This window comes from Lycium barbarum, chromosome 7 (assembly GCF_019175385.1).
Source record: "Lycium barbarum isolate Lr01 chromosome 7, ASM1917538v2, whole genome shotgun sequence".
Classification (NCBI taxonomy): domain Eukaryota; kingdom Viridiplantae; phylum Streptophyta; class Magnoliopsida; order Solanales; family Solanaceae; genus Lycium; species Lycium barbarum.
In genome coordinates, this window is record NC_083343.1 from 11,029,398 (window position 1) to 11,039,875 (window position 10,478).

General features: G+C 35.1%; 1 protein-coding gene across 1 annotated transcript; it reads left to right on the forward strand.

Moving 5' to 3' along the window:
* Window positions 1–595: 595 nt before the first annotated feature.
* LOC132603103 (heparanase-like protein 3) lies at window positions 596–6,118 on the forward strand. The gene is made up of 9 exons (XM_060315997.1): window positions 596–1,038; window positions 2,868–2,904; window positions 3,010–3,193; window positions 3,276–3,424; window positions 3,810–4,040; window positions 4,443–4,632; window positions 4,723–4,848; window positions 5,385–5,484; window positions 5,571–6,118. The coding sequence occupies exons 1-9, from the start codon at window positions 805–807 to the stop codon at window positions 5,940–5,942; spliced, it is 1,623 nt and encodes a 540-aa protein (XP_060171980.1). The 5' UTR covers window positions 596–804; the 3' UTR covers window positions 5,943–6,118.
* The last annotated feature ends 4,360 nt before the right edge of the window (window positions 6,119–10,478 follow it).

Below are 10,478 nucleotides of genomic sequence, written 5' to 3' on the forward strand. Positions count from 1 at the left end.
GGGCTATATGGTCCCACAGACAGTACTTATCTTTTCCCCTGTTGTTGAGCAATCTTTTTTTCACACTTTCCTCAAGCAAAGAACCCCATAGTTATGGCCCCCTGCCAACTTCTTGTTTACTCCCTTTGTCGTCCCAAATGCTCTCTCCTTCTCCTTCGCATATTAGTTATCGACGTTATTATAAATATCATCTCAAAATACTTATTCATTAAAATTAAAATAGAATTAATTTTTTTTATTTTAACCTTAATATTAATTAAAGTACAATTTATTAGAGATAAATAAAGGTAAAAGTATAATTTTATTATAATTTTTTAAAGGACGTGTAAAGGAGAAATTGAACGAGTAATATGAGACGGATGAAGTAATGACATATTTCATAATTTGACAATAGTTTAATTTTAAATTTTATTTTTTACGTTTTACGAGAGATAATTTATTACTACACAAATATATTTAACTCGTTATTTTAGAGGTGCTCAATCAAACTAAATTTGGGACTGAGGGAGTACATTATTCTCTCAATACTACAAATTACAGTACAAGAATTCTTTTATATTTCCTAAATACAACATTGCCCACCAAATCTTTAAGTTTCTTTCCAACTTTACATTAAAATATCATTCTTGATCCAATCTTGAAGTACCATAATGGCTTTGTTGTCCTGTCACCCTTACTGTACCTTTATAAACTCTCATTAAGAGCCTCCAATGGAGAGTTTCATAGCAACCCATTTTCTTTCTTTCTTTCAACATAGATCTTGATATTTAGCTCAACTTTTTTTCTTTTTTATTTTTTTCAAGAATGGGTTCTTTATTTTTGCAAAAGGGTGTGTTGGTATGGATTTTTTTGTTTAGTTTGAGATTCATTTGTGGATACTCAGAGGTTGAAAGAGTGAGTGGAACTGTGTTTATAGATGGAAAAAATGCCATTGGAAAAATAGATAGACATTTTATTTGTGCTACTTTGGATTGGTGGCCACCTGAGAAATGTGATTATGGAACTTGTGCTTGGGACCATACTTCTTTCCTAAATCTGGTAATAGTTTTCTTGAATGCATTTGCTTTTTTCAGTTAGTTTTATTGTGTTGAAATGTTCTTATTGTGTAATTCTGTTTAAATTATGATACTAATTTTACTTTTCTGCTAGTTTTTTTTTTTTCAGTTTTATATTGTAGAAATGAACTTATGGTGTAGTTTTCTTGAATGCATTTGCCTTTTATGCTAGTTCTTTCCTTTTTTTTCAGTTCTGTTGTGGAGAAATGAACTTATGGTATAGTTTTCTTGAATGCATTTGCCTTTTATGCTAGCTTTATTTTCAGTTTTGTGTTACTTGAGCCGAGATCTATCGCAAACAGCCTCTCTACCAGGTAGGGATAAGGTCTGCGTTCACTCTACCCTCCCTAGACCCCATTTTGTGGGATTACACTGGGTATGTTGTTGTTGCTAGCTTTTTTTCAGTTTTATTGTGTAGAAAGTTCTGTTGTGTAGAAAAGCACTTATGGTGTAGTTTTCTTGAATGTATTTGCCTTTTCTACTAGCTTTTTTCAGTTCTGTTGTGGAGAAATGAACTTATGGTATAGTTTTCTTGAATGTATTTGGCTTTTCTGCTAGCTTTTTTCAGTTCTGTTGTGGAGAAATGAACTTATGGTGTAGTTTTCTTGAATGCAGTTGCCTTTTCTGCTATCTTTTTTTTTTTTTCAGTTTTATTGTGTAGAAGTGCAGTAAGTATAGTTTTCTTGAATGTATTTTCCTTTTCTGCTAGCTTTTTTCTCAGTTTTATTGTGTAGAAATGTTCTTATGGTGTAGTTCTGTTAAATTATGATATGCTATAGTTGTAGTTGTTAATACTCTGTTTTAAATATAGGGGTTGTTATATGTTGATATCTTTGCTCGAGGCGGAGCTAGGATTTTGAGTTTATAGGTTCTCGATTCTAGAAAAGACGGCTTACTGAGTTCTGGATATATTTATACATATTAAGTGAATTTTTAAACACAAACATGGAGTCTGGGCCAATGTTATTGGGTTCTGCTGAACGCGTAGACTGGCTTTTAGCTCCTCCCCTGCAGTTTGCCAGCCATGAATATGAATTTTTCCTTCTATTTCTCTTTTATTTGAACTAAAGGGAGTATATATATAGCTGCAAAAGTTTGCATTTAGCTCTGGGATTTTAGCCAAGATTTAGTGTGAACCTGAAATGTTGGAATGGAAAGAGTTGCAGGGTCATCATAAAAATAGTAGTGGTGCTATTTTTATTTAATGCTAGTTTCAGCTTAAGCCAGTGAATAATGAATATAGGTAACTTCTGGCACTTTTTATTTTTGTTTTTATTTTATATAATATTGACCAAGATGAACTTAAATGGAGCAATATGACATCTGAGGATTCATATAGCTGATCTCGACTTGCTTGACATTGAGGCGTAGTTGGTATTATTGTTTGCTAGTTTCAGCTTTTTTCTTGTGGAAGATTGACTTTTAGTATGTTGAAGATCTGTGAGGATCCCCTACCCAACCAACCCAAAGACAAGGAAAGAATTTAAAAGAAAAAAAAAAAAAAAGTTGGCTTATAATTGTTGGATTTAGTTTGTTCTGCTTTCTCTTTTTCTACTCTTGTTGTTTGTTTGGAATGATTTCATTTATTTAAAATTTTAAAAAAAGGGAACTAAAGCCCACCAAAAAACTAAAGATTAAAACAAAAAGGCAAGATGGCTGGATTCATAATGGACAATAAGATGTCAAATGAAACAGAGAAACAAAAAGTTTGTTTTACCATTTAATACTTGCATGAAACAATACTGAGTAATTTTATTGATCTTGTGATGCATTATAAAGTAGTATTCATCTGATCATCCCTTTTATGTGCAGGATCTTAACAACATTATTTTTCTCAATGCTATAAAAGGTATGAGTTTTTAGCTAACTCCTAAAACTTGAGAGCTTTCACCTATCTGTATTTTCTGTAAACAAACTAGAGTCCCTTAATGTTCTTCATTATAATATGTTGCAGCCTTCTCGCCATTAAAGATTCGGTTGGGTGGAACTTTGCAAGACAAAGTCATATACCAAACTGAAGATCATAAACAGCCTTGTGTCTCATTTGTTAGAAACACAACAGAGATGTTTGGTTTTACTCCAGGGTGCCTTCCCTTGTCTAGATGGGATGAACTCAATGCATTCTTTAATAAGTCTGGGTAAAAACCGCGTCTTTCGTATCCCTTTTTTTATTTTTGGACTTTATCATCTATCTTAATCAACTACTTGTTTTCCATTCAGGGCTAATATCATCTTTGGATTGAATGCTCTCTATGGAAGATCTGTACACTCTGATGGTTTATCCGTCGGAGCTTGGGATCCAAGCAATGCTGAATCGCTTATACGTTATACTGTCAAAAAAGGATATGATATCCATGGTTGGGAACTCGGTAAGGACTATAGTATTCTTCATTTTGTCTACTTCAAAATCTTAGTGAACTATGAGTTGTATGCAAGAACATGTCCGTAAAACTATGCTACTCCCTCTGTCCAATTTATGTGAAGCTCTTTCCTTTTTAGCTAGTCCCGAAAAGAATGACAACTTTCTATATTTAGTAACAATTTAACTTTAGTTTTTCCATTTTAGCCTACTGAAATCATTTAGCCACACCAATATCAACGTTTATAGACCACAAGCTTCAAAAGTCTTTCTTTCATTCTTAAACTCCGTGCCCAGTCAAACACCTTTACCTAATTTGGGACGGAGGGAGTATGACATAATGTTAAAAGCTCTATCTGAATAATTTAACATAATGATGTCAATTCTCTTTCTAGGGAATGAATTGAGTGGAAGTGGAGTTGGAACCAGAGTTGCAGCAAATCAATATGCATCTGATACAATTTCCTTGTACAAAATAGTGCAAGATGCTTACAAGAATTCCGAAACTAAACCATTGGTCCTCGCACCAGGAGGTTTCTTTGATGAAGGCTGGTTCAAGGAATTAGTAAATAAAGCCGGGAAATCATTTGATGTGGCCACTCACCACATATATAACCTCGGTCCAGGTATGCTATAGCAAAACCTGAATATGATCTGGTTTTGTAGTCTAACATCATCTCGATGTTTATGGATTTTTCCATTCTTGGCCCGTCCGTCGAAATTAATTACGGGCGCCAGCCAAAATATACGAAATCTATACACTGATTGTGTATATCATGTGTATAACTATGTATATTTTGTGTCTACAATATGTATATTTATGCCTATTATGCAAAACCTGTACATGAGTTGGCTATTATTCTTTTTGAGGGGTCCAAAAATGTAATGTAATTAATTTCGGAAAAAGCCTCTCTACCTCAACGAGGCAGGGTAAGGTCTGCATGCACTCTACCCTCTCCAGATCCCACCGTTGGATTACACGGGGTATGTTGTTGTTGTTAACATGGGATTTTGCATTCGATTTGTAGGAAGAGATGAACACCTTATTGAAAAAATCCTCGATCCATCTTATCTTGATGGAGAGGCTAACACATTCAGCAAACTTCAGAATGTCCTAAAGACCTCTGACAGTTCAGTAGTTGCCTGGGTTGGTGAGGCTGGAGGGGCTTACAACAGCGGCCGCAACCATGTCACAAATGCCTTTGCTTTTAGCTTCTGGTAATCAAAGCTCAAATATAATATTCAACTCTGTGATTGTATATACATTATCCTGAGTAGTGTTGGATTCGGAATTTGGAATTATTATAGGTATTTGGACCAGCTTGGGATGTCGGCTGCCTATGATACCAAGACATACTGTCGACAAACACTGATTGGTGGAAACTATGGTTTACTCAATACAACTACCTTTGTACCAAATCCAGATTACTACAGGTAAAGCAGTACTCCCCCTGTTTCAATTTATATGGCGGTGTTTGACTAGACACGAAGTTTAGAGCGAAAGCGTTCCAATTAAAGAAAGGAGTCGTTCGTGTTGGAACCCCTGGTAGATAAAGAGAAAATCCGAAATAGCCCATACTCATACTACTCTCTCCTTATAGAATCTAATGTTTTGGAAAAGAAAATAGTACAAAAGTTTCTCATATCGAATACGAAGTGCCATGCTATTATTACTTAGTATTCATATGGGAAGGCATAGTCATTTTTTTTTTCTCTCAAAATAAAAACTTCATCGGCGCCAAGCGTGAGGGAATGCTAGATGTTTGGTGATTTTTTCTTCAATCAGGAAAAAAGATCCCACTAAAGCAGCTAATCCCATGCATATTGTATGGACATCTGGTCTCACACATAGTATCATAAATAGCTACCCCTCACTAAAAAGGAAAAAGCATCATATAAAATGGAACAAATAAGAATATCTCTTATCATCTTTAGTTATTGTTTAATGAATACAACTTTCCTTGTTGCAGTGCTCTTCTTTGGCACCGATTGATGGGAAGGAACGTTTTATCAACAAGTTTCTCAGGGACAAAGAAAATACGCGCCTACGCTCATTGTGCTAAGGAATCTGTAAGTTGAAATGAATATATTCTTTATTTACATAGACACTAGCTATATTGTACATTTGACCTGAAAAGAGCAACTTCCATTTGCAGCAAGGTATCACCTTATTGTTGATCAACCTTGATGGGAAAACTACCATCCATGCCAAAGTTGATTTTAACGGTACTATGTTACATCGGCGAAAGCACATACATCATCATAGCCACAGAAAGAGTTCAATTAAGCTACCTAAAGGTAGCAAAATAGCATCAAATACAAGAGAAGAATACCATTTAACAGCAAAAGATGGAGATTTACAAAGCCAGACAATGCTGCTAAATGGAAATGCACTAACTATAGATTCATCTGGGAATATACCTTCATTGGAGCCTATATTTGTCAATTCAACAGAGCCGATATCGGTTGGGCCATTCTCTATTGTATTTGTACACTTACCATATGTTCTTTTGCCTTCTTGTAGCTGAGTGATATCTGGGGCCAAAAAAGAGTTCCACTTTGATGATTTAAGAGGTGTATGGATCCAAAAGGGATTCCATTTGATTATTGAACCAATAAGATAGGCATAGAATATGTAGAGAAGGATACATGTATCATTATTTTTCTCTAAGAGAAAATATAAGCATTTCATTCTTGGTTCCAACCCTGTATCACATGCAAATCTTTCTACTTTATCTTCCTTTAAACAATAAATCTACAATAAATACAATGTAAAGACAAATTTATATATGTTATGTTAAAAAGATGAAAGAAACTCAAAGAGACAATGAATGATTATTCATTGCATTAATTCAAAAGAGAGGAGTACATATGATTATTCATTGCATTAATTCAAAACAGAGGAGTACATCACTATTTATAGGTACTAAAGGGAATAAAATAATTAAAATATGCTATTTTCTTATAGATCCTAAACTAAAAGAAAAGCAAAAATATTATACAGATATTATAGAATATTTCTAAATTAAAATGAAAATAAGTATCTCACAATAATGCAGATCTCAAAGTAGAAGTAAGGTAACTAATCTATTAACATTCACCTCAAACTCAAGTTGGAACACTTAATTGTTCAGATTGAACTCAATTTACTTACCTTTAACCATTACATATTTCAAGTATTTCCAGTAAAAATTTCTATGTACAGGTGATTGAAAGTAATTTTGTGACTTTTTTCCCCAAACGGAAGAGAATTAGGCTCGCTCATTGTAAAATCACTTATGAATGTTTCCTTATGAGAGCGCCAACATAATTTAGCACCTTGAAATTTATCTAGAACTTCTTATCCATGATCTAAGCTAACATTAGAAGATTTGTTGTTTTTAATCTTTTGGTTTGAGAAACTTAGCATAATTGTTGATTGATTTAGTATCCAAATAAGTGATGATTTGACTGTAAATTTCATGGCTTTTATCATTGTAGAGAGTTCATCATGGTTATTGGACAAAAGGGATGTTTGGATGAAGTGGCTGCAACTGCCTATCTAGAGAAAATAGAAGATGCCAAAATAATGAGTTTTTACTATTGACCATATGGCAAAGTATATATAAAGAAGATGTACATCACTTGTACCAAAAAACAAAAAAAAATTGAAAAAGATAATGACTATCAAAACTGAGCATAATGGGAGGAGAAAGTTATAATAAATTCCTAAAAGGTAGGAACTACTAAAATAGAAATCTTCAGCAGTAATCTAAAGTCAATAAGGTAATCATCGGCTATTATGCACCCTCAAGTTGGTGGTGTCAACACCACCCAACTTGGAAAATTGCTTGACAAAAGAGGCCTTTGAAGATGGTTTGGTGAGTATATCTGCCACTTGATCATTTGAGTGAAGGTGTTGAATTTCAATATCCTTGTTTTGAACTTGTTCAAGAACAAAGTGAAAATCAATAGCAACATGCTTCATTCGAGTATGGAACATTGGATTGGCGCAAATATATGTGATGCTGACATTGTCACAACGGATCCGAGGAGTGGCTGAAATACAGAAGCAAAGCTCATGAAGTTAACTTATTACTACATTGGTCTCATGTCACGCCCCAAAACCCCACCTAGACGTGACCGGCATCCGACGTCATGAACAACATCGGAAAAACCTAAACCGTGCAATAATGACACTTGAACCCGCCAGGTTCAATATTCGCCTCCAACAGTTTATAAAATAAGTATAACAAATCATGAATATATGAATTAAATCAATGGAAGTCTTTATTCATCCAATACTTAGTCAAACGTAATAACGTGCCTGAGAGTTAATCAATAACTCAACAACTACCCACAAGAACGTATACTATGGAGCTTCTAAGATAAAGGAATAATAGGTTGACTCATTGGGACGCAGCCCGAAAAAACTAATAATGAACAAACAAATAAATAGGGTGTCCCACGAATGAACGTGTGGGCTCACCAAATCAGCAGCAACAGTAAGTCCTTCCTAAGCGCCTGAAGTGTTAAGAACCTGCTCTTCTCCGTTACCTAACATACCATCAAAAACAACAATGGTATGCCTGAGTACTTCGTACTCAGTGAGTGTCTAAGGGGCAATAGTTACAAACAAGATATGATGAATAAAATTAATAAAATGATATTAATGAAAATCACAATTCAAACCCAGGAATAACGTAAGTCAGCAACATTAAAGAGTTATGATAGAATCCAACAACGAAAGACATATTTACTTAACTCCTTACCATTTACCATGCCAAGCATTTCACTTACGAATTCAATATCACCACAAGCCACTCACAGGCAACAAGATACGAAACAAGCCACTCATAGGCAAACTAATCAATCAATTGATACTCCGGGTTAGGAAACCACGGAGGCTAATCGTCCTCTGGACTAGCACAGCAATAGATACTCCGGGCTAGGAAGAAACGGAGGCTAATCGTCCTCTGGACTAGCACAGCAATAGATACTCCGGTCTAGGAAGATACGGAGGCTAATCGTCCTCTGAACTAGCACAGCAATAGATACTCCGCGCTAGGAAGCAACGGAGGTCAATCGTTCTCTGGACTGACACAACAATACTCATATCGATACGTTAGGATCCATAACGGCTAATCGTCCTCTGAATTAGCACAGCTTGCCCATACAGGCCCAAACACCAACAAAATATAAATTATGGCATATTACCGAATCATCAATCATGGCTTAGAGCCGAATCTCACTTCTCAAGTCATCATCTCAAAATAGAGGCATTTCAAGTCATAACCGATTTAGAATCTTACTCAAATCTCTTATTCAATTTCAAGTTCAAGAAACCCATTCAACAACAAAACAAGTTTAAGGTCCAACCGAATAAGTTCAATCATCCAATAATGGAAAAAAGCGAGTTTCACAAAGTAGTATGGTTCGTATAAGGTTTGATGCGGGCTTGACCCTACACACGCATGACCTTGTCTAAAATAAATCATCTTTAATTCCAGAATAAGTTCCACCAAACAAGAGTTATAACTTATAAAAACAATCAAGGAAGGATTCTCAAATACAATTCATGCTTTAACAATTTAAACGTACTTCACAAGTAGACATAGCTGAAAAGATGATTTTTGGAATATCGACATACTTGAAGAAAGATTTTTGAGAAAATCTAGACATACAAATTACCTTTATATTAAAAAAATGATTTTAAAAGAGCCATACATTAGGGTTTTGTATGAGAAGTTCACCCTTTTTATTCAATAAAGAACTTTCGAGAAAAAAACATATATCCATAATAAGGTTTTTAAAAGAGAGACATACCTTAGTTTGTTAAACAAGGTTTAACAATTCACTTTTTTTTAATGAAGAACACTCAAACCTTAGCTTGAATCACTTTGGGAAGAATTATGTTGCAAACCCTAGGTTTTGGTCACAAGAATCATGTTAAGAATCATGAGTTTAATGTTAGAATGAATTAGTAATGTTAGGGATGTTCTTACCTTTGATTTGGAAACTTGGAGGAATGATTTTCGTCCTTAGGGTTGTTTAGAAAGTAGAGGAATAAACAAAACAAGTGTCTTATTTATACTTTTCTGGTGAAAACGGGCCAAAGGACGCCCCCGAAGGACGGACCGTCGTTCGTGTTACGGATCGTTCTTTGGACCGTCCTTTAGTGAAAATTTCCAGAGAGTTCTGGTGATTTTTGAGACGTTACGGTTCCATGTTACGGCCCATAACACGTGTTACGGTCCGTAACGTCTCACCGTAACACAGGCCAAATTTCCAGCCAAGACAGGCTTCAGTAAAACGGGTATAAATTTTTGTACACAACTTGTTTTGGGCTGTACGACCTACAGTTGGAAAGCTATTTCAAAGATCTACAACTTTCATCAAGGAAGTTTTTCCAAATTCGCAACACATTTTCATGAAAATCTCCCAGAAGATAGACCTCCCAAAACTTAGGCGAATTTAAGAGCCCTTAAGAACTTCACTAGTTGGTTTGACTTCAAAACGACCATCTTCCACCCGAATTCATCAAGAATGGATTCATATAGATAAAATATCATCTTAACACTAGATTTTTACATATTCACACCTAGTTCAAGTTTACGGGGTGTTACATCTCAAAAACAGTAATTGCAACAGCAAAGCGGGGGCAAGTGTAGGATCAATAGAGGCCAAGATAACAATTTCAATTAATCAATTTTGACATACCACGGAACGAGCTCAATGTTATCGACTTCTTGATTGTTTTAAAGGTGCGAGCTCAAGTAGGGGCAGGGATGGATCCATCGAGATGTCCATAGAGATCGTGACCACGCATAAGCATTGATACTTGAGCTTCTCATAGGGAGAAATCATGACTGTCAATTAAATTTAATGAGCAGTTGTGTAACAAGATTAAATTGGACAATAGTAGTGGCATTGTTGACTCCATCAACATTAGTTACAGAAATATTATGGGCGATTTGAGTGCTTAGGTGAGTAAGCAAAATCAGAGAATTAACTCGTGGAGTCTAGTGTTGCTCTGATACCATAAGGAGAACAGAAGAAATGAGAATAATGTGTTGTTATTCTTG

What these genes read in the sequence shown, in the direction of transcription:
- LOC132603103 (XM_060315997.1), top strand. Translation starts at nt 805, where the DNA reads ATGGGTTCTTTATTTTTGCAAAAGGGTGTGTTGGTATGGATTTTTTTG. An exon ending in GCATTCTTTAATAAGTCTGG is followed by an intron (nt 3,194 to 3,275) that starts GTAAAAACCGCG and finishes TTTTCCATTCAG; the next exon opens with GGCTAATATCATCTTTGGAT. An exon ending in GCCTTTGCTTTTAGCTTCTG is followed by an intron (nt 4,633 to 4,722) that starts GTAATCAAAGCT and finishes GAATTATTATAG; the next exon opens with GTATTTGGACCAGCTTGGGA.